We start from the raw sequence: 24,973 nt of genomic DNA, 5'->3' as shown, positions 1-24,973 counted from the left end.
ACTAGAGCCTCCTGGCCAGGCTTTCTCCAGGCTGCTGTTTAGGCAAAGCTGAGGCAGTCCAATTCTGTCTTTGCTGCACACTGCACCTGAGGCTGAACAGGCATCTGGCATTGACTGGCTAAGAGCTCATGGGCAGAGAGCAGAGTGCACTCAATCCTGATTTAGGATAAAATGCATTTATCCATAATATACTAATATTTAGTGTAAAACTCATAAAAACTGCTAATTATTGAACTCTCATCATACATACGCCTCTAAAACAACACATTGAGTACTTTGCATGTTGTCTCATTTCAGTTTCATAGCATTCCAATGAAACAAGTATCATCCGATCTGCTGAGCTGGGTATCAAGAACTTATTAGTGGGACCGGTGCTGTGGCACAGCAAGTTAACGCCCTGACCTGAAGCACTGTTCCACTTCCAATCCAGCTCTGCTATGGCTTGGGAAAGCAGGAGAAGATGGCCCAAGTCCTTGGGCCCCTGCACCCAAGCAGGAGACCCAGAAGCAGCTCCTGGTTCCTGGCTCCTGGCTTTGGATCAGCACAGCTCTGGCCGTTGCAGCCAATTGGGGAGTGAAACATTGGGTGGAAGACCTCTCTCTCTCTCTCTCTCTCTGCCTCTCCTTTCTCTGTGTAACTCTGACTTTCAAATAAATAAATAAATCTTAAAAAAAAGGATCATCAAATTCAATGCACAGATTAAGCTCATTGAAAGTCATGGGCCATTAAAAAAAAGAACTTTTTAGCAAGGTCTTGACCAAGGACACCTGTGCTATTGCATGGTACCTGCAGTGCCCTGCTTGAGTGATCTGGTGAAAGGAAGGCAAATCAACCTGCCTCCTCCTCCTCCTCCTGTCTTTCATGTAGATATGAGGGACCATGATGTGTTGAAGAAGGCATGGAATAGAAAGGAAGGAAACTGGGGATCTGCTCTATTGCTCAGAGTTATGGGATCTTCCTATAAGATTCGAGTCCAAGGCAGGTGCAGCCCAGGGTACTGCCTGCTTCCTATAACTGAGTATTGACAATGCAGCCAGTACAAATAGTTATGCATCTACTGGGCAATTTCAACCTCATACTTTCTTTGTTTTCATCCAAGGACCTCAGAGGCCATAGGTACAGGCATATACTTTCATGAGTCTGGAAAAAAAGGAGCCTGCTAGCTACAAAATAAATAAAAAGTATACAGAAATGTAGCCATTCTAAAAAATAAAAAAGCAATGTAGGCAAAACAGAGCACTGCTCTCCCAAGCCTCATGCACAGGGTGATGTAATTCAACAGGGCAATTCCATGCAGATCTTCCTCTTGCCACCTATGACACACGTCAGAGTGGCTGATCACGAGCCACATCATTTCCGACGCCACTGATTCTTTAGTCCTCTGTGTGGCTTTGACTTGACATTGTTCCTTCTGTTCTCCCTGCAAGCAGCTGCCTCCTTTGAAAACCAAGGACACCAAATGATCCAAAGGACATTCAAGTCAGTGTCACTGGATTGCAATAGACCTGAAAACTTCAGACAAGCTGAGACTGACAGCTTGTTTCACTTGGGATTTTATCACTGATCCACGATACTGAAGTACAGTTATCACATTTCAAAGTGAGCTAAAATAACTGAATACGTAATTGTTCATGAAGCTAAATTGCAATTCAGTTTTCCTCAAAGAAAACCATGATTCCCACGTGGGTGTGTAGAGGAAGACAGGAAAGCCTGGTGACACTTATTCAGTGAGATCCTCAGAAAGTCCTAGACTACTCACTCCATGTGTTTTCTCAGCCACAACACAAGGTTGATGCCATTATCAGTTTTAGAAAATGTGGACTACTTCCTCAAGAGTGTACTGTCCCATGGACATAAAAACAAATATAAAATACTATATACAAAGCCTTACTATTGCCTTTTTATAAAATTTCCATTGCTTTAGGGAGATTTCCAATTAACTGGTCTGGGATGCACAAATAACTTACCTGTCTGTACAGTATGGTGTTTTAGATCAATGGGGGATTTCTTGTTACTAGATTAGCTTCCACATGAGCAAGAACATGTAACAAGTCTTTCTGACTTATGTCAGTGGTTCTAATTGGTGGTCCACTGGTATGTCTGGGTCTCTCCCAACCCAAGAATCAAAGACTAATGGATGACTGTCTGCAAAGCTCCCTGCCAGGTTCTAGTATGTAGTCAAGGTGGAGAACCACTGTGCTAGGAAAAGGTAAGACTCATCTTTGTGAACCATTGTGGGGACTACCTAGACCTGACATGCTCCCTTCCTACATCCACTGGTTTGGGTGGGCCTCGTAATGATGCTTATCTCAATGGTTCCTGGAATAGAGAACCCCAAGTCTCTCTCCTTCTGGTAAGTAGTGTCTAAAACAGGCTTTGAGTCATTAAATCACAATCACATGCTCCTGGCAGAGGAGACTTTCATTGGCTACTGGCTAGAGGAATGAACACAAGGGAGAAGATGCTGCTGGTTCAAATTTCACAGAAAAGTTTAGATCTTTTGTTTAAAGAATTTTACTTTATTTGAAAGTCAGAGTTTACAGAGATCTTTCATCCGCTGGTCCATTTCCAAGATGGCCACAATGGCAGGGGCTGGGCCAGGACGAAACAAGGGGCCTAGAACCTCACCAGAGTTGCCCACGTGGGTGGCAAGGACCAAAGCACTTGGACCATCTTCCACTACTTTTCCAGGCACATAAGCAGGGAGCTAGATTGGAAGTGGAGCAGCTGGCACTCAAACTGGCGCTCACATGGGATGCTGGTGTCAAAACTCTCTGCACTACAACACTGTCCCTGAGAGTTTTTCTATCACATACTTTTTTTCCTTATTTGCTTATCAGTTTTTTCTTTGCCTACGCCCTTAGCTTTGATTTATGGTTTTCCTAAATATCCACTTCCTGTGTGGATACTGTCACCTCTGTCATTGATGGTGATACTGCAACAGCATGGTGGCGTTATTAATCTGTCAAATTCTGTTTGGGGGGGAGGAAAGCACAGGTACTTTACAGGTAATCAATGCTCTACACTCAGAATAAGGTGGACAGTCAACAGCTCTGAAGCCATCTTTTCTTCATTATTTAAACACATCACTATTTTAGATAAGGAGATTCATGTTGAATTCCTAAAAAAAAAAAAAGCCATTTATTATTGTTTCTGTGATGCAGTCCTAGTAATGCAGTCATCTATGCATTTTTTGTCAGGACCCTTGCAAGGAGTAATTCTTTCCCAAATAAAGCAAATTTAACCCAGCGTCAGAACTTGATGGATGCTTTTTTCTTTAAAAACAACGAATTTCCAAATGCCCTAAAACTCACTCAGTGCTCATATGAAGCCTGATTTTGGAGTCTCAAGACCATAACAGTCACTTTGACTGTCTCCATCAAATGCCAACAATGAACAATTAAGCACCTCCTATGTCAAGATGACTCTGGCCAGTGGAGTTAAAAATCACTTACTTGCTTTCATTGTGCTCTGGACTGCATTCATAGATTACTTTGGCCTAACTTGAACAGACCACCTCATCGATCTGAAAAGACTGAAAAACAAATGCATGACATGGACTGCTCTAAGTTCTCCTCAAACATTTTTTCTTCATTGTAGCATAAATTTCCTTGTTGTTAAATACTGCCTTTCTTTTGAGAGTAGGTAAGGAACACTTAATACACACATTTGTTTCTTCCCAAACACTTGACATGGCAAATGCTGAATTAATGATTATTCAAATGAGTTACATTCATTCAGACCATGATAGATGGGGGTTGGTAGATAAAAAGATACACATAATATACTCAAATTGAGAAATGATTTCAATAAGAAAGTCCCAACATTTATAGGAAATCCCAACCCTTTTTAATCCAAAAGAATATTGATTTAACACAATAAAATAGAGTTGAAATCCAGTTAAAAATTTAAAGTATCATAGATGAACACAAAATCAGGGACGAGCAATGATGAAATTGCGGCTGGCAACCCTGTGTTCTCAGGACTCTGGCTATCTACCGGAAGGGACAATAGCACTTTAACTCAGTTCAAGGAATCCCAGGCGACCGCTGAGGGGGAACACGAATGGCGGTCATGGTCTGGTAGGGTTATGTTTTGAGACCACTGTCACTTATGGGGCTAATAATGCTGGAATAGATGTCATAACACAACTAGAAACTGGAGAAAGGTCTGTTGTTACAGTGAAGTCAGCTTTATACCAAATTCCTGACGGGTGTAGAAACTTTGTCTGGCATTAGTCAACTACAGTCTCATGTGAACAATTTCTTCCTATACAGAAACAAGTTGCCATGAAGGGATGTACTTAGAAAGTTCCTGAAACGTCTGTCCCAGGCAGCCTCATAGCATGGTGACCTACTTCTGTCTGCCTATCCTAAAATGCTCTCTGGGTTGAGCAGCTCACCAAAACAGACAGCAGCAGCATGCCCTACCTCATCACTAAAGCACTCCACTATAAACCTATTTATAAAACCATGCTAAGCAATGAAAGTCCATTCTTCTTGCCACATTTCTTACAAAAGTGGCACAAAACTCAGGAATAACAGGCAGGAAAGGACATTTTTAAAGTAATGCACATTCTACCAGGGGAAATGAATCAGCCACAAAAAAGTTGCTGGCAGAAGGAAGACACCACGCTGCTAGCTAGGAGACAATTCTGCAAGACTCAGTGTCCCAGGAAGCCAGCACTGTATGTCTACTCTGACAAAGAAGACTAACAGACGTTTGCAGGTTTTCACAGTACAGTGCATTCAGCCCAGAGGTCTAGCAACAGACTGAGAGCCAGCAGTCTGTGCAATGGCTTAGGACAACCATCGAGTTTTGCTGAAAAGAGAGGCACATTGTGACACACTCTTTAACAGGGGTTTTATCATCAATAACCAATGTCAAGCATGTTGTAACAAATGTTTAAACTGAATGAAGTTTAGTTGTAACAAGGTTCCCTAAGTTCAGACAAAATCTTAAACAGTCAATGATGTTCAAGTGCAAATCAGGACCTGAGAGCTGAGAACTGAGAACTGAACTGCCTCCCATTGTGTCCAGTGGTGGGACCCAGGCTCCCTGTCTGAAGTCCTCATTTAACTATAACATGCACGTTTCTGTAATTCAAATAAAACTCTCATTTATTCTCTCCCTTTAATCAGTTCTAAAATTGTGAAGTGAATTTTAAGAAATGTTTCCCTTAACCCAGAAAGGCTGCAGCAGAGTTGCCATGTCGTTTTCCACTGTTCCAGTCAGCACCTCTCAAAGAGTAAGTCTTTTTTTCCGCAAAGGTTTATTTATTTGAAAGGCAGAGTTAGAAGGAGAGACAGAAAGAGATCTTCTATCTGCTGGGGAACTCTCCAAATGGCTGCAACAGCCAGAGCTGGGCCAATCCGATGCCAGAAGCCAGGAGCTTCTTCTGAGTCTCCCATGTGGGTGCAGGGGCCTAAGCACTTGGGTCATCTTCTGCTGCTTTCCCAGGTGCATTAGCAGGGAGCCAGATTGGAAGTTGAGCATTGGTACTCGAACTGGCACCCATATGGAATGCCGGCACCACAGGCAGCGGCTTTACCCGCTATGCAACAGCGCAAGCCCCAAATCTTTAGTAAAAGTTAAATTTATAAACATCTTGAGACAGACAATATGGGAAATGTGCAGTACCAAAGAATGAAGTCCATAAACTACAAATATGGTTGTTAATATGCAAATTGCCAATTTTTGCAAACCCAACTACATAGCTGTTTAATGTTATAATTTTTCTATCAAATTTAATTAGGGGATACATGACTTATGCCTTGACAAAGATGACAAGTTGGCACTGCTGTGACTGAGAAAGGAGAGTGTAATTCCTGGTTATGTTATGTTCTGGCTCTTCAAAGCTCACTGAATATAAAAGTTCTGGCATGTCCAATGGCATCAGGCAAATGTAATAGAAGGTGCGCTGGGCTGACACACATCTTCGTCATATAAGTCTTCGGGTAGTTCCTCTTCATCTCCATCAGGAAAATACGTAGGGAATGGTAGATTTTTGCAGAAATCCTTATATGCAGGTAGCTTAGAATCTTTGACCTAGGAAGGAAAGGAGGCAAAATTCTTATTAGTAGCACAACCATATGTACTCTATTTCACCTCACCTACTACTCATAATCAAAAAATATCTGCTCCTATATTTTCAAATGTGAATAACACAACTGCTACATACAAAGAATAAAAAGGACCCAGTCAATGCATTCTTTTTAAATCCAATAAATGTGATTACTCCAGTGATAGAAACAGAACCTCAAGTTAATCAGCTATTTTATAAGAATAAAATTGTCAATCATTATTTTATATTTTATCACAACTTACAAATCTCTAGAATTATCTCAGAGGACAAATCATAGTCTAAAACTGCTAACTCATATCCAGAGTAACTTCTCAAATACAAAAATAAAAGTTAAAAAATGACCTATTGTTACGGAAATTAGCTTACTTTCAGTAAAACAGCATTCTTATTAAGAAGATAGAAAACAATTTAAATACCATAAAAAGGAATAAGCCTCTAAGTATTTACAGTAGCTATGTTGACTCTTTTTATGTTCTAAAATAATTCTAATTAAAAACAAGGGAATTTCAGTACAGATATTGTTATAATCTAAAATGTCATTATTTTATTTCTGGTAAACATTATTGGGTTCTTTGAAGCTTCTAACTCAATTTTATAGCATTCATTCAGAGAGAAATAAAAAATACATGTAATTATATATAGAGTAAAATAAGACATAATCACTTTGGCAGTAAGAAATGAATAATTTGGTTGAAATAAATACACAGCTGTTAGGAACAGCTAAGTACAGAAAAACAGATCTATTTTAGTCTCTGGTTAAAATTGTTCCAAGAAATTATCAGTAAGTTGCACAGAAGAAAATTAACTTGTTTAGATAAGTCGGTTTCCTCCAATTCATTAATCTTGGATTGAATGTTAACTAGAAAAAAAGTCATATTCTTATCGATTTAAACGTTCTCAGTATTTAGGAGTGACAATATAACCAATCAAATAAATTATTAAACCCATAATAATAAAGCTTTCTGTGCTAATTTGATAAATATTTAATTAAACAGCCAACTGTTATTTTTACACTTTTATACATCTATTATATTTGAGGAATTTCAGACAAAAAGAGCCCTGTTTACATACTCTAAGTGTAAATGTTACCACTGCACACTGATGGATTTGAAACATATCTGATGACATCATCTATCTTTTTTGTCTTGGTGGCTCTAAAGCTGAGGGCTGAAAGTCTTGGTTTATTATCTCCCTGCCTTCACCAAGACCCCCATAATTATCCACACCTCCCACCACTTTTTTTTTTTTTGGTCTATTTCAAGAGAACCGAAAAACAAAAGCAAAAGCAAAACCAGGAAAATTTGAAAATAATGCATAAATTAGGATCAATGGATAAGCACAAACAAACAGTATTTCACAACACATTATCTCATGCTGCAAACAGTTCTCTGGATTCTCCTAATACTTCTTACAAATGTGATAGTTAGAATATTTACTCTATATTTTATTTCATGGAAATAATTCTCTGAAAGTATAAGACTTTTTCTTTAAATCCATCTGTACAATGTGTTTTTAATTTTCTTGTTTCATTTTTTTAAAATGAAAATATTTATTTTTAAGGAAGATACTTAAGGTATAATCAAAGCTCTCCCTTTGGCCACCTTTTTTGTGCATTCTCTAATTTTACCCTACATATTTCTGGTTCCTTTGTAAAAGTAACTCTTTAAAAAGTTGAAATGTTCTTTTCTGGAAGTACAGAGATACATCGACACTTTGGCAACAGTTATCTCAATACAATTTTTAACTTCCTAAAGATCCTCCTGCTTCCTGGCCTTACTATTTTCACAGGTTCCTGGTTTTATGGACACAAGACAGAGACCGTTTTGGCATTTTTTTCCCCATGAATGAGAACATGTGAAAAGATGCATATTTTAAAGCCACTAAGTCTAAAAGGAGAATTTACAGCACATGCCCACATGTGAAAATTAAACAGAAAGGCAGTTACACATACCTTGACTAAACAATTTTTATGTCCAGGTACAGAGCCATTTACATAGATTATATTGTGCTTTGTGTTTATTCTCCACACCTAAAGCATGAAAGGAAATAAAACTTTAAGAGTTAAAAATTAGATAATATGCTTGTATCAAAACAATCAATATGCTAAGAGCTGAGGATCTAAGTGGCCTATACATAATCACAGTAGCACTTATGTTGAAGAAGAATTGAAACCCTTCAAATCCCATGAATGACTTACTATGTAAAACCATTAACAGCTATGTCTGTGGGACGGAAAGAACACTCTGATAAACAGAAATGTGACAGTATGGTCAGAACTACCTATGTATTCCAATGGACTCTGTTGGCACCACTAATAACAACAACTGGAAATTCAATTTTATTTTATTTTTAGTTAATACTAGTTTGCTGCAACTAGAAATTGGGAAAGCCACAAAGTAACTGGGTCTAACCTCTGAAATAAAGATGCCCTCAAATGAACCTCATATGCAGAAAAATTGTCACGAATTACTCATTAAGAAATGACACCGAGGAAATAAAATATTTGGAGGGGAAAACAAATTTGCTCACATCCAATAATGGCTTGGTGTTAAATAGTACAGATACTGAAATCACACACAAACAGAAAGCTGTAGACAAAGAGATGGTCTCTGATACGTATAAAGATAAATAGGAGGAGAAAAATAAATCTTAAGTTTATGTGACTGTTAACTTTAGGTGTCAACTTGGCTAGAATAAGGAGAACTTGAGAACTGGCAGAACAATACATCTGGGTGTGCCTGGGAAGTTTCTGCAGGAGGCTGGCACTGAGTTGGAATGAGTGGGGAAGATCAGCCCTCCTTCAGTGTGGGTGGGCTATATCCCATTCATAGGGGCTGGGACAGAACAAAACACACAGAGAAAAGGACCTCCTGTTCTCTGGAGCTAGGACACTTTTCTTCCACCTTTGGACATCAAAAATCCAGGATTTTCCAGCCTTTGGATGCCAGGACTCACACCAGTTCCCTACCCCGATCCTGCATAGTTCCCTGGCCTTCTGCTTTGGACCAGGAGCTTCCTGGTTCTGAGGCCTTCAGACTTGGGTTGAGCCATGCTATGGACATCTCACGACTCCAGTCTGCAAATGGACTGCAAGGGGACTTCTCAGCCTTCATAACTGTGTGAGCCAATTCTCTTAATAAACTTCCTTTCCTCCCTCCCTCCCATTGTTTCGTAGAATTCTAATACAATTTAATTATGTAAAAGTTAAAAAAACTTCTGCTGGTCAAAATGTATAAATAAAACTTATCTAAAATAGAGACAGGAAGAACATGCACCAAGATACAACCAGTGATTATCTTTGGTATTGTTCTTATGAGTGGCTGATTTTCCTTGTGCTATCTATACTTTGAAACACGGATGCATGCACACAGAAACACTAGTTATTTCATAACACAATTATATTATATCCTTCGAGTACAACTCATTTTCTCCTATGTATCACATACCATTCTCAAGTTTGTGGAGAATAAACTTATCCTCTTTCAAATACAAATAAAAATCAAGATTTTAAAAAATAAAAATGGATATATACTGCAATCCCCTTTTCAGTGCTTTCTTCCTATATTTTGATTGTCTCCTGTCCTTCTCCTTCCCCACAAACACATCCATCCACCCACATATCCACCATATAATGCAAGATAACTTGTCCCTTCTCTATTATATAAGAGTGCATCAACAAACATATGTAGGGAGCTTTTGTTCAGTGTTTTATAAAAAGGGTAGTATACCTAAATGTTCTGAATCTTATTAATTTTTTTTAATGCAACTCTATTGTGTGGAAACTTCCCAGGTCAAATAGTATACCACTAGTTTTTTCTTTTCAATGACTCTTGGATGTTAACTGAATATGTACTAGTATGCTATTCCTATGACACAGCCACACACTGCATGCATCCTCTACCCCGTAATAACTGTAAATCCCTTTAATACAGCCACACACGAGTACACATGAAATCCAGATTCTGGTGCTTTTGTATTTACACAATTTAACTGCACCTGAAAGCTCAGAAACTTACTTTCAGTCCATATGCTGTCCTGTCAATGTTTCCCATCTGTCCAGGCATTTTGGTTCCGGGCCAGACTCTGGCAACATCCTAAATGAGAGAATAGTTAATACTTTTCAGTACTCCCAACTTCCAACAGTTCCAATCAAACCACAGGGAAAAGTCAGAATGCGGATTATTAAAATGTTTTATTTTCCCCCTATTCTGTAGGCCTCTGTAGAGAACTATGGAGTTAGAAGTACTTACTTCTAGAAGATGTCCTTTCTAAATTAGGTTGACAAGGTAAATACAGAATACAACAGATTTAAGAGAAAAACTCAGTGACAAGAGGGTATCAACTGCCTCAATACAGGTTAAGAAGCAATAAAGGACATATACACACGTCACACCCCCCAATTAAAGAGGACACAGGCCTCCCGGCCAGTTTACAATGCATCTTCTGTATTAACTGACCTAATGGACTCCCTCTACACCACCACTGGGGGATGGTCCTATTCCTCCTTGCTGCTGATGATTAAAGGCATTGTTAGTTCTGTAACAGTGAGTCTGTCTAACCCTGGTTGTTTCTGATAGATAAATCAAACTGCTTCACATAGTCTCTGATAATGGTAAATAATTCCACATCTAAACAAGCAAATCCTAAAATTGCAGCTTCTCAGGACACAAAGGTTCTTGGAAGGCACACATTCCCGTCAGCACTCTCACATGAATAGGTGAAATCTCAGTGGAAGTGGCTGATGATGGTATTACAGTTGGTCACTAGGTAACCAACACAGCTTAAGACAATTCTGAGTATTATAGAATAAGGACTTTCTTATTCATTCCACAATTCTATTCTGTGATAAGCACTATGCTTAACATTACTAAAAAAGGACTCTGAATTCCTAGTCAAATTTAATTCTCACTAAAAGCATACCCCAATTTCTAAGATTACAAAGGAATTTATTAGCTAATTCTTAATGAACTATTTGTACAAACACAGAACAGTATACTTCATGATAACTGTTATAAGAATGCCTGTTTTAAAAAAAATTTCTTTATTTGAAAGCTAGAGTTACAGTGAGAAAGAGGAAAGACAGAGAGACAGAGAGACAGAGAGAGAGAGAGAAAATAGATCTTTTATCCATTGGTTAACTTCCCAAATGGACACAACGGCCAGGCCAGGGCCAGGCCAGAGCCAGAAGCCAGGAGATTCTTTCAGGTCTTCCAAGTGGGTGCAGGGACCAAGACACTTGGGCCATCCTCTGCTACTTTTTTTTTTTTTTTTTTGACAGGCAGAGTGGACAGTGAGAGAGAGAGAGAGACAGAGAGAAAGGTCTTCCTTTTGCCGTTGGTTCACCCTCCAATGGCCGCCGCGGCCGGCGTGCTGCGGCCAGCGCATCGCACTGATCCGAAGCCAGGAGCCAGGTGTTTCTCCTGGTCTCCCATGCGGGTGCAGGACCCAAGGACTTGGGCCATCCTCCACTGCACTCCCTGGCCACAGCAGAGAGCTGGCCTGGAAGAGGGGCAACCGGGACAGAATCTGGCACCCCAACCGGGACTAGAACCTGGTATGCCAGCGCCGTAGGCGGAGGATTAGCCTATTGAGTGGAACAGCCGGGACATGAACTGGTGCCCATATGGGATGCTGACATCCCAGGTGGCTGCTTAACCCACTACACCACACAACCAGCCCAGAAAGCCTAACTTTAAAACAGTTTATTGAGTTTTTTTTTTTTTTCCTGATCAAGGCTCGTTTATTGAAGAAATCCCATAGTATTTAAACATGACCAGTTGTTTAAAGAAAGAGCACAAAAGATTTACATATCAAAAAGGCTCTTAAGGTTACAATAAAACACTTAGGTGATAAATGCAGGTTACAGGTGTGACTGATTATCTGTATCATCTCTTGTGAAAGGTTTAGGTTCTTCCTGCCTCTTCCTGGAATCTCCCCTAGCCTAACTGTCTGTGCCAGGAAGTCTCCATTCATATGTTTAAGTGTAAACTAAGGGAGCGGCATACCTCAACCTCATATTTCATGCCTTTAAAGTACTCTACTCAGAGTTAAGTCTATCAATTCCATTACAGAACAATTTTATCAATCCTGAATCACACCCAGTTAGTGGCTGTTCCCTCCAATTATTAATCTACTTTTATCTCTATAGATTTGCCTAGGTTAGACATTTCATATGATGGAATCATGAAATACAGTTTACTGTGACTGGCTTCTTTTACTATGTTTTCAAAGCTCCTCCATTTTGCAGCATGTATTAATGCTTCATTTAATTTTATTGTTAATTTTGCTCTATTACATGAAAACACAGTATTTTTTAAAAAATTATTTACGGGCTGCTATGGCATTGTGCCATAGCAGGTTATTGGGTCGCAGTGTAGCACTTGCAATACAGGCATTTCTTATCAGAGTACCAATTTGAGTCCCAGCTGCTCCACTTCCTATCCAGCTTCCTGCTAATGTGCCTGAGAAAGCAGCAGATGATGGCCCAAGTGCTTTAGTCCCTGGCACCCACACAGGAAATCTAGATGAAGTTCCAGACTCCTGGCTTCAGCTTGCCACAGCTTTGGCTATTGTAGACACTTTGGGAGTAAACAAGCAGATGGAAGATCCTTGTTTCTCTCTGTCTCTCCCTCTCTCTTAGTTAACTCTGCCTTCCAAATAAATGAAACAAATCTTTCAAATAAAATAACACCAAAATTAAAACACAATTATTTGCTTCAGAGACAGAGAAACGCTGCCACATTCACTGTTTACCCCACAAAAGCACCAATGACTTAAGGGCTAAAGCCAAAAGCTGTGAACTCAATCCAGGTCTCCATGTGGGTGGTAGGAAACCAAAGACTTGAGCCATCACTGCTGCCTCCCAGAGTGCAAAATACTGGAATAAGGAGCTGGAGCTGGGAATTCAACCCAGGTCCTCTGATGTGAGACACAGGTGTCCTAAACAGCATTTGTACCACTATGCCAAACACCTGTGCCTGATAGATCACATTTTAATTATCTACACACAGACTGATGAACATCTGGATTAGTTCTACTTTTTGGCCATTATGTTCATATATTGTTATCAATAGTCACATGCAAGTTTTTGTGTGCCTATTTTCATTTCCTTTGGGTGTATATCTAGGAATGAAATTATTGGGTCATGTGGTGACTTTATACATTTTCAGCACCTGCCAAACTAACTGTCAATGGTACAGCTGCACTGGTTTCCATTCCTGCCAGCAATGTATGAAGTTTTCAATTTTTCCATATCTAAGCAAATATTTGATACCACTTGCCTTCTTGATTATGGCCAGTCAACTGTGTATTTTTTTTAAGCTTTATTTATTTTTATTTGAAAGGCAGAGAGAGAGAGAGAGATCGATTGATCAATTGATCTGCTGGTCCAAATCCCACATGCCAACAGCCAGGGCTGGGTCAGGCCAAAGCTAAGAGCCCAGAACTCCATCCAGTTCTCCAATGTGGGTGGCAAGAACTCAAGTACTACTGTCTGGAGCAGAAGCAGAATGGGGACTAGAATCCAGGTATTCCTAAATGGCATGTGGGCATTGTAAGCAGTGTTTAATTGCTGCACCTTATGCCCAATCCTCACTGTGGTTTTGAATAGGATTTCCTAATGGCTAAAGATGCTGAGCATCTTTTTATATGCTTAATCAGCCATCTGCATATCTTCTTTGGAAAAACATTTATTCAAGTCCTTTGCCTATTTTTTAGAAATTGGGTTATCATTTTACTATTGGCTTATATTTTCTGCAAACAAGTCTTACCAGATAATGATTTACCAATATTTTCTTCCATTCTATGAGCTGTCTTCATTTGATGATATCATTTGAAGGACAAATGTTTTTAATTCTGATGAGTTTGATCTTTCTGTATTTTTGTTGCTTATACTTAGTGTCATACCTAAGGATGTGCTTAAATCAAGGTCATGAAAATTTACTATTTTTTTAAAGAAAGAGTTGTATAGTTTTCCCTCTTAAATTTATGTCTGATCTACACGTTTACAATTTATTTCTACATAACTTATAAAGACTATATTTAATTTCATATTTGTAAAGTTTCAAAAATAATATAAGGAACTCTTATATTCTTTACTCAAGTCCACCAATTGTTTATACTCTGGCCCATATACTTTACCATTTACTCTCTATATACATCTTCCTCTACATCATCTGATTAACAAGTGGCAGACATGATGCTTCTTTATTTCTAAGTACTTCAGAGTTTATTTCCTAAACACAAAGATATTCTCTTATGTATTCACAGCATAATCATAAAATTCAAAGTTTAACACACTCTTATCTAATCCACATTATATTCTGTCAACTGCCCAACAGAGTTGTTTTTTTTTTTTTTTTTTTTTAAACAGGCAGAGTTAGAGACAGAGAGGAAGGTCCTCCTTTTTCCATTGGTTCACCCCCCAAATGGCCGCTTCTGCTGGCGCTGTGCCGATCCAAAGACAGGAGACAGGTGCTTCCTCCTGGTCTCCCATGTGGGTGCAAGGCCCAAGCATTTGGGCCATCCTCCACTGCCTTCCTGGGCCCCAGCAGAGAGCTGGACTGGAAGAGGAGCAACCGGGACTAGAACCCAGGATGCCGGTGCCGCAGGTGGAGGATTAGCCTAGTGAGCCACGGTGCCGGCTAACAGTGCTCTTTAGAGCAATTTTCCCCTTAAGTCTAGGATCCACTTCAGAATTACAAACTGCATTTTGTTATGTCTCTGTAGTCTCCTTAACTCTGGAACAACTCCTGAGCTTTCACTTATCTTTCATGATCTTGAATATTTCTGAAGGGTACAAGCCAGTTATTTTGTAGAATGTTGCTCACTTTGGGTCTTTTTCTGATGGACAGTATTCTATCAAGTAGATGTACCATAGTCTTTTAATCTAAACTCCCAACTATGGATATTTATGTCTATAATTACAAATAATGTTGCAATGATTTTGTTCAAATGCATTTTTGGGAGAATATCTTCCTGGTAAATTCTTAGAAGTAGGAGTGACATGCCAAAGGGAAATACATGTGTAGTTTTTACTAGATGTTGTCACATTCGCTATAAGGGTTACACTGTTCTGTATTCCCATATGTATGAGTGACTATATTCCTACATTCTTGCCAACAGCGTGACAAAAATTAAGCCGTTTAATAATACAATCTGCTAAGTGTGAACTTAGTACTTTGGAGTAGCTTCAATCTGTATTTCTCTTTCTATGAGAAAGACAGAATATATTATCAATCTTTTAAAGAGATCAATCTTGCATTATACTGATGCTGTAAAGAATAAAAATGCCCCTAAGTTCTTTATTAGATCTGTCTGGAACAGGATAGAATTAGCAATCCTAGGGTCTTTTCTCCACTTGTTATGTTTTTTGATTATTTTCCATTTTTTCTCTATCATTTTCCTTTGAAACATGGTGGCATACTCAACTATAACTATGCTGTTATAGCAAAAAAAAATATGTGAAGGAACCAATTGGGACATACGAAAGGGTAACCTAACCTGTCATTTATGCAACTAAGTTCAAAGTAGAAGATGCAGAGAAAGGACAGAATGGCAAAGTTAGCAGGAAGGCACTGAGAATGCTTGTTGCATGCGTGTAGCACAGATATAATCACATGATTCAATTCAAGTCTGGCCCTGAAGAATGACAGGTGACAAGTACTAAGACTCACTAGTAGTCAAATTGAAATTATGTGAGTTGACCTCAAGGAGAGAATGAGCATTGTATGTGTGTTAAGTTGAACACTTAGCATTAAAAAGAGCTATACTTACACCAGTTGAAATAGCTCCAGGTCTCCTGTGGGTTTTTGTTTGACCATGAGTAGCAGGTTGGCCTTTAAATCCCCATCTTTTCATGACGCCTTGAAAACCTTTACCAATACTGTTAAGAAAATAAACATTGGAATCTACATAATGAATAGGGCATAAAATATCCCTAATTTTTTCTTGATAGTACCTTAGAGTTTTATCAAAGCCTCTTATCTAAATAACTAGGAAAGGCTACATAAGCACAAGTGCAAACCAATATTCCTTTATCTCTGCCTTGGTGCAAACTGTTCCTGGAACCACTTCTGTAAAATGTTAATTCAATACTGTAAGACAACAGTGAATCAAGTACAGGAAGTTCTATCATCATAATCTTGTGAAAATGACATAGTGAAAGTGCTAAAGTTCCACAGTACTTGTAACAGATACCACAGGCAGCCACTTATAGAGCCCAAAGATCCCTGCCGTCTGATACCTATGTTCTTGCTTAAGTCCCTCTCCCCTTGAGACTGGGGGCGCCTGGTGACTTGCTTCTAACGAATAAAATATGACAAAACAGGATGAGATGTCACTTCTGAGATCTGATTCTGAGGGCAGGCTGCTTCCACCTTGGTGCTCTCCTGCTTGCTAGGCTCTGCAGGGGGGTGACCACCACAGTGTAAGGGGTCCTGTGGGGAGGGTTGTGACAAGTATGGCTCCAGTCAATTACAAGGAGCCAAGGCCTACCAACAGCCTTGTCAGTGAGCGTACAGGGAGATTCCCTCTGGGCCCAGCCCTGAGATGACTGCAGCCCTGGTGGATATCTTGACTGCATGCTTGTGAGGTGCTGAAGTAAGCTAGTCTAGGATTTCTGACTACAGAAATTGTGAAGTAATAATTATTATTATTAAAAATAGTAATATTATTACTCCAACCTAGTATGTTTTAAGGTAATACATTCGGCAGCAGTAGGTAAGCAATACGATGGAGCACTAAATAATAATGCTGTATGTGCTAAGTACTGTTTTAGAAGATACCATATGGATCTTGGTCTTAGGCTTGAATGGGAAGCTAATGAAAAGCTAAACTCAGAGATAACAATTTCTTAACAACCTTAAATCTCAATTTTAAATGAAATCATTATATTTTCAAGTTCTGTTCACGAGAAAAACTATGATGCAGACAGAAAGCAAACAATACTAAGAGTAAACAATTATTAAAGTATGTCACTGAATGTCAAATACATCAGTACAAATGATACAATGCAAAGTTTAGAAGGAATTTTAACATTGTACTAGACATTTAAAAATATATTGAAAAGGAAGAGAGAGAGCAGAGAAGGGAGAGGGGAAGGGGGGAGAGAGGGGAGGGGGGAGGAGGGGGGAGGAGGGGGGAGGAGAGGGGAGAGAGGGGAAAAGAGAGCAAAGGAGAGGAGAGGGAAAGGGATGGGAGGGGAGAGGAGACAGAGAGGGAAGGATATCTTCCATCTGCTAGTTCACTCCTCAAGTGCCCACAATAGCCATGGCTGGATCAGGCCAGAGACCTAAAAGCCCAGAAGTCTATCCAGGTCTCTGCCTGGACTGGATTTCTAATGACCTTGGAAAAGCAGTGGAAAGAACCAGATAAAGCTCCTGGCTCCTGGCTCCTGGCTCCTGGCTCCTGGCTCCTGCCTGGCCCAGCCCAGAAGTCGATCCAGGTCTCTGATGTGGGTGGCAGGGACCCAAGTACTGAAGCCATCACCACCAGCTTTACCAGATGCATTTGCAGGGAGCTGGATCAGAAACTGAGTAGTTGGGACTTGAACCAACACTCTTCTATGGGGTGCCAGCATCTCAAGTGGGTGTTTAACCCACTGTTGACAAAACTTCAGTCACCAGACATATTTTAAATTTTTTATTTGAAAGTTAGAGTCAGACAAAGAAAGGCAGCCAACCAGCCAGTCAGATCTTCCATCTAAAGGTTCATTCCCCAAATTCCCTCAATAGACAGGGCTGGGCTAGGCCAAAGCCAGGAGACAAGAACTCAACATGGGGGCCAGTACTGTGGCTTAGCAGGTTAAGTTTACCACTTGTGAAGCCAGCATTTCATATGGGTGCAAGTGTGTGTCCTACCTGCTCTACTTCCAATCCAGCTGCCTGGACTAGATTTCTAATGACCTTAGAAAAGCAGTGCAAAGAACCAGATAAAGCTCCTGGCTCCTCCTGGCCCAGCCCAGGCTATCGTGGCCATCTTGGGAGAGAACCAGCAGATGCAAGATCTCTCTCCGAAACTCCTTTAAATAAATGAACACATCTTCTAAAAAAATAACTCAATCTGGGTCTCCCACACTGGTGGTAGAGAACCAAGTACTGTAGCCATCAGCTGCTTCCCAGGATGTGCATTATGGGAAGCTGGATTGGAAGTGGAACCAGGAACTGAATCCAGGCATTCTGACATAGGATGCAGGTGTCCCAAGTGGTGTCTTAACTATTCTATCTCAAACACTCAGATTTATTTTTATATTCTCTTCAGATGAAGATTGTTCTTTTACTTCTCACAAGATAATATGTCAATACAGTTTTAATGTAGTGCTCCCTAGTCCAAATAAAGTCAGCTATTATTAAGTGAACAGTGCAGTGCTTAAACCATGTACCAAGAGGACCAAAACCAAAAGATTACAAAAACCAGGCTTTGCCCACAAGGACTTTTTTTATACATTTAACAAAAAAGTATTTTTGCTATGGATTGAAAAGGTCTACATAACCAACAAGCAATGGACTGAAAAAGTCTACATAACTGGGCTGGCACTGTTGCGTAGCAGTAAAGCCACCGCCTGCAGTGCTAGCATCCCATATGGGTGCCAGTTCAAGTCCTGGCTGCTCCACTTCTGATCCAGCTCTCCACTGTGGCCTGGGAAAACAGAGGAAGATGACCCAAGTCCTTGGGCCCCTGCACCCATGTGGGAGACCTGAAGAAGCTCCTGGCTCCTGATTGGTGCAGCTTCGGCTGTTGCGGCCATATGGGGAATGAACCAGTGGATGAAGACTCTCTCTCTCCACCTCTGCCTCTCTGTAACTCTGCCTCTCTAGTAAACAAATAAAATCTTAAAAAAAAAAAAAAAAAAAAAAAAAAAAAATACCTGCAGTACCACTTTGGAGTGCCCGGGTCAATACCCAGCTCTGCTCCTGATGCTAGTTTCCTGTTCATGCACTCCATGGGAGGCAGCAGTGATGGCTCAAAATGATGGCCTCTGCGACCTATGTGGGAAACATGGATTGAGTTCCAGGTTCCCAGCATTTGCTCTGGCACCAGTCTAATCTACGCCACTGTAGGCATTTGGAGAATGAACCAGCTGATGGGTTCCTTCTCTCTCTTCCCTTCTCAAATAAATCAATTAATTTAAAAAAACTGAATAGCCTGCAGTTGAAAAAAAATTTTTTAATAAGCAGAGGGAGCACTAAAGTGACATGCTTTTAAAAAGCCAAATCTAAACATTGGGTATTCTTGGAAGAAAGTTTATTAATCCTTTCTGAGTTCTCAAATGGAGTAATCTCTTACTTACAAAGAGTGTTAGTGCAAGCAACAATAGAACGCATGCCAGGTAAATTACAGAAGATAATTTGGTTTATTTCAAGAGTAAATGGTTGTAAGATGAAAGTGGTATCTTGAAAGTGCTAATTATCTGCCGGCTAATTACAGATTATTTTTTTCAATCTAGCTCTAGAATATATCATGTAGTTATACTCTGTACCACAGGAGCTTTTTCAATAAATAACCTTTAAACAAAAGGATAAAACACAAATGGCATGACAAATTATTGGCTTAATTCAGCTTGTAGAGACGAGAGTGCACCTGTTGATCCATGGGTGGTTCAGGTATCTACTATTATTTCACTCATTTGCCATCAACTGGAGAGCACAGCAAGAAATAAACTAATCTATACTTAGCACACATAGGCACATTTCAAATATAAGGTTTCTAAAAGTCACATAAAGTATAATCTTCATTTTTACTAAGAATGAAAGAAAACACAGAATACTTGCTTTATCTACCTCACACTTTTTCCCACTGTAGTTTTTAATTACTTATGGAAGAATAAAAAGGAAAATTCAAATGAAAAAGAGCACTGTGTTAGAAATCCAAATTTTAGTAGACATCTGAAAATTAAGAAAATATATATTTTGAGTATTTCTACTTGGCAAAACAAAATTCATCAAAAAATTCAGATGTACCACTTATTTTGGAAGACTTTATCATGCTTATTTCTCAGCCTACTTCTTCTTAGCACCTGTTAACTGCATTAGCATCAGGGATTGTGAACTGTTTAGCCCTAATGCCCAGCCTAGAGTAATTGGCATAAAAGCTGTTAATGGCTAAAGATCTGTCATGAGAAGAAAGAGAGCTAGTATCCTTTCTTTTGTCCTATAGTTTCCAAATGCTATATAATGGGCATGCCCTTTAGCTTGTTTGTTCATTTGTTAGAAGAGAGGAGAGACTCAAAGGTATCACTTTGCTTAATCTCACAGAAGGGAATGCATAAATTTAATATTTCCTACTGTAGTCTATAAATGCATTCCTTTGCCATATTGTGACAAATCTCTAAATGTTTACCAGCAAATACACAGGATGTCATATAAATCTATGATGTACTGCCTTACTTGTGGCACGACTTTGGACATACCTGTATATGGAGACAAAACAAAATGCCTATGAGGTGAGCAGAGACTGTAGCCCAGCTCTTAAATCCACCCATCCTTTGTCTTTGGAGAACTTTCTCTAAAATTCCCATCCTGAGCCTCTTCCTCACCAATGGCTTATCCTATCATTCTCTCTTCCACATTACTCTTCCTCCTCCTCTTTGGGAAGCAAACTGCTTCTCTTTTTCCCACCTCCAAACCACCTTCTACAATCCATCTTCCTCACTGATTACACTGTGGAACTCATTGAGGTTAATCTCATAATTACAAAACCAAAAGTCCTTTTATTAGAGTATATTTTTTATTGGGGATGGCACTGTGGTGCAGTAAGTTAACTCACTGCTTAACATGTGATTTGAGTCCTGCTATTACAATTCCAATCCAGCTCCCTGTTTTTACATGACTGGGAAGGCAGTGCAGGATGGCTTGAGAATGTGAGCCCCTGTCATCCACATGGGAGAGCTGGATCGAGCTCTGGGCTCCTGGCTTTGGCCTGGGCTGGGCCAGTGCCAGCCATTGTGGCCATTTGGAGGATGAAACAGCAGATGGAAGATGTGGTTCTCTCTCAGCCTTTCCTTTACAAATAATTAAGTTATAAACAAAATTTAACTTCTCTATTGTAAAAGTTTTGAACCATATTCAAGAGCAGAGAGACCAGTATAATGAACCCCTATATATTCACCACTCATTGTCAATTATTGACTCAAGGCCTATTTTATCCCATCTATTCTCTCTTGTAACAAAAAATGGCTTATTTTGAAGCAAACTACACATAGCAAATCATTTCACTCACAATCCTTTAAAGGAACAAAACTACAATACCAGTATTACAACCTAAAAAAATTAATACCTTAATATCATCTTTCTAGCCAGTGCTCAGATTTCTAGGGCCTTTTAAAAAATGGAATCTCTCCCCAGGGCTGTCCTTCATCCCTCCTTCTTAAAACCCCACTTCACCACTGTCCTAAATTCCTCCAGAGCTTTTGCTTCCCTAATGCTCTTTGAAAAGCCTCTTTCTTCTCGAAGCTACATGAGATGGTCTCAGCATCCTGTCTCTGATTCTCTTCTCACTATGGTTTAAATAAGGGGTTGGTAAACTACTGCTTGGACTGGCCACTTGTTCTGGTAAATAAAATTTTGTTCTAGTAAATAGTTTTATTAGGATACAGCCATGCATATTCATTTACTTACTGCCTATGTTACTTCAGAGCAGGATAAGAATAGCTGCACATAGACCTACTAAACTTAAGATATTTACTGCCTGGCTCTCTGAGAAAAACTGTTGATTGCTGAAGCTCTAACAAGCTCGAGTTCCATTCACTCAGCCCTCTGAACAGGAATCCTGCTGCCTCCCCAGGCCACAGGTGTACTGACCACATCCAGCTAGAAGTGCCTCAGCTGTCCAGTATCTGAGAAACAGAATTCGAGTAGCTCTCCCTCTTAAAACTAGCCTCCTTTTTGGCCACTAGAGTGAAATCCTCAAGATGATAGTCTTACTACACACCTAACCTCTGCTTAAAAACAAAACAAAACAAGGAAACAAATAATAAACTATTAACTTAGATGGTTCCCCACTAACTTTTTTAGCATAGGGTTTATAAGGTCTTTTATAACTGGGTCCAACCTACCTTCCCAACCCTGCCCACCACAAATCCTAGTCAGAGCAGATTACTTTATGGGTCCCTAAATATACCAATCTTTCATGCATTTGCTTTCCTATTCCCTTTGCCTCAAAGCCCTTCCTCCTGCATTGTCTTTGTACCACTGTCATGAAAAAAAGTACAGCAAGTGTTTATCACAAAATATGATTTTATTTATTCAAAAAATCAAATTCATACTGTAAATAGAGGTTTTCCCTATCAGAATCATTTCCAAATTAACTTTGTTTAGCTGATTTATGCTGTAAGTTTAGTGACTGTACACAAGCTCTCAGAGAAACAAACTGAGCACTGCAGAATGGAGAGTGGGCTCTCACTTCTTTAAGGATGCTCCAAGATCAGGCTATATTTTTATATTTAAAAAAGTAGAGATTAGGGTGGGAAATTGAAGAAACTACTGATTTAAATAAGCTTCTGTTACAGTTTAACATTATGGGAAATGGAAATGGAAGACTCAGCCCTGTCCTTAGCCAAAATCAAGATAAGGTCCTTCTTTATAAAACAGAACAACTAAGAACAGATCAGAGCTAAGAAAAAAGCCCCTTCCTTCCAAACTTGTGACACCTCTGCACTTTGGTGATGGAACACAGTGCAGTACTTCCACAGAAGCATGCAGTATAAACTGATCAAATCAGGCAACCAGGATCCTCCATGTCTGGAACCTCCCCGTTCCTCTTGTTCAGATCTTTATAGAGTTAAAATGAGATTTTCTTTTTTTAAGATTTATTTGTTTTATTTGAAAGGCAGAGTTACAGAGGGAGTGAGAGAAAGAAAGAGAGGGAGTAAGAGAGAGAGAGATCTTCGATATGATGAAAGGCCAGGGTTGGGCCAGGCAGAATCCAGAAGTCAGGAGCTTCATCTGGGACTCCCACATGGCTAGCAGGAGCCTAGGTACTTGGACTATCCTTTACTGCCTTTCCAGGCACATTAGCAGGGAGCTGGATCAGAAATGGAGCAACCAGGACTTGAAATGGCACCCATACGTGATTGCCGGTATAGCAGGTAGTGGTTAAACCCACTGTGCTACAATGCTGGTCCCAAGGTGGAATCTTCAACTGTAAAAAAGTACTACTGAATATTAAAGCAAAATGTCTAAAGCAACATCAAAAGACTTTCTTGTAGGACAACAACATAATGACTTTACTATGTTTTAGATTCAAACTGATCAAATGCACTTAGTTTTAAATTAAAAAATTCAACAAACAAAAAGGGACAATTTTGATGAAATTAATTACATGCATATAGAAGGCTTTTTAGCTAATTCGTCACCTCCCTGAGGATTAGCTTTTAAGTCATGATGAATTAACATGGCATACACATTTAATCTCTAATTATAGCTTTTCTTCATTTCAATAATCACCCAGATATTACCACTGACTTTCATCTCTACACACTTCAAAGGTAGAGCATCTCTACTCAAGACCTTTGTAAAGTTCGAGTCAGTTTCTCCCAACTCAGTGCTGCTGTCTAAAACTACTTGATGAGCAATGAACTGAACTCCCGAGTCCACAAGTCAGTCAAGGTAGGATTTTCCAGCTGCTCTGCGTTTGGTTTGCCTGTAACTGGAAGCTGGCAGGGGATGTCTCCAGGGGATGTCTGCATAGCTATTACTTTTTAGGATAAATTTTTGACAGTGTGACCTGAAATGCAGGTATCTGGTTTTTATCTAAGAATTATAAATCTCTCATCAATATCTGAAAGCATTTTATCAACAAGAGACTGCTCAGAATACCTCAGTGATAGCTTTTTGGACATCAATCTGTCTCATTCAGCAGTACAAAGAGCCAACTGTGGAATGACTCTTTCGATTTCCTGGCTGCCCTAAATCAATCCAGAACATCAAGTCTGCTATGCTGGAAAGAGAAAATACAAATAACCACTTCTGCAATATCATGAAAGGACAAGCGAGTCTTTTCTGAAGGTCGTCAGCCACATATTGTTCTTCAACAGGTTACAAAACCATATTGGTACGTGCAGCGCTTTTATCATTATGAATTATTATTACTACAGATAAGGGTGAGTTATGCCACCTGGAAACTGAGGGATTCTTTGTTAGAATGGAAAGAAACTTATAGAAATTACTTAGCTCCATTCTCTCAAGTTATAAATAATAAAATATAAATCCAGACAATTTTAAGCCACTTGTCAAGGACAAATCCCTTATAAATGGAAGTATTTGGCCAACTCAAGTCATACTACCACTTGAAATATAACAGCAAAAATATCACAGCTAATGAGAGAGGAATGAAGCTATCACAAGGGCATTCTCATTAGTCTATAAATTCTAGGTGTAGCAGACAGTATGTGATCTTAAATTACTTGAGTGTTTCGAAAAACTACTGTTTTGTTTTATAAAAAATAATCTGTAGCCGGCGCCACGGCTCAATTGGCTAATCCTCCGCCTGTGGTGCCGGCACCCTGGGTTCTAGTCCTGGTTGGGGTGCTGGATTCTGTCCCGGTGGCTCCTCTTCCAGTCCAGCTCTCTGCTGTGGCCCGGGAGGGCAGTGGGAGATGGCCCAAGTGCTTGGGCGCCTGCACCCACATGAGAGACCAGAAGGAAGCACCTGGCTCCTGGCTTTGGATCAGCACAGTGCGCCGGCTGTAGCAGCCATTTGGGGGTGAACCAACGGAAAGAAGACCTTTCTCTCTGTATCTCTCACTGTCTAACTCTGCCTGTCAAAGTAATAATAATAATGATAATAATCTGAAGAAGGTAATAACTTGATGTATTAGAAAACACCAGAATTGAATTTGTAATACTTCATGTTTTCACTTAAAAAGATATTTCCTATTGACAAAAACACAGA

The 24,973-nt window shown here is 39.6% G+C and overlaps 1 protein-coding gene across 1 annotated transcript in view; it reads right to left on the bottom strand.

The window, feature by feature from the left end:
- Positions 1–5,255: 5,255 nt before the first annotated feature.
- MRPL3 (mitochondrial ribosomal protein L3) overlaps positions 5,256–24,973 on the bottom strand; it is a 44,163-nt gene continuing 24,445 nt past the window's right edge. The window contains exons 7-10 of the mRNA XM_002722066.5: positions 15,860–15,968; positions 10,102–10,179; positions 8,037–8,114; positions 5,256–6,048 (exon numbers count right to left, since the gene is read on the bottom strand). Coding sequence (XP_002722112.2) covers positions 5,896–6,048; positions 8,037–8,114; positions 10,102–10,179; positions 15,860–15,968 — 418 coding nt within the window. The 3' untranslated portion in view covers positions 5,256–5,895. The remainder of the gene's footprint in view (positions 6,049–8,036; positions 8,115–10,101; positions 10,180–15,859; positions 15,969–24,973) is intronic.

The sequence above is a fragment of the Oryctolagus cuniculus genome, chromosome 4, assembly GCF_051225735.1.
Source record: "Oryctolagus cuniculus isolate XC-2025 breed Fujian yellow rabbit chromosome 4, ASM5122573v1, whole genome shotgun sequence".
Classification (NCBI taxonomy): domain Eukaryota; kingdom Metazoa; phylum Chordata; class Mammalia; order Lagomorpha; family Leporidae; genus Oryctolagus; species Oryctolagus cuniculus.
The sequence above is the reverse complement of the archived record's forward strand: the minus strand, read 5'-3'. Positions and strand labels throughout refer to the sequence as shown.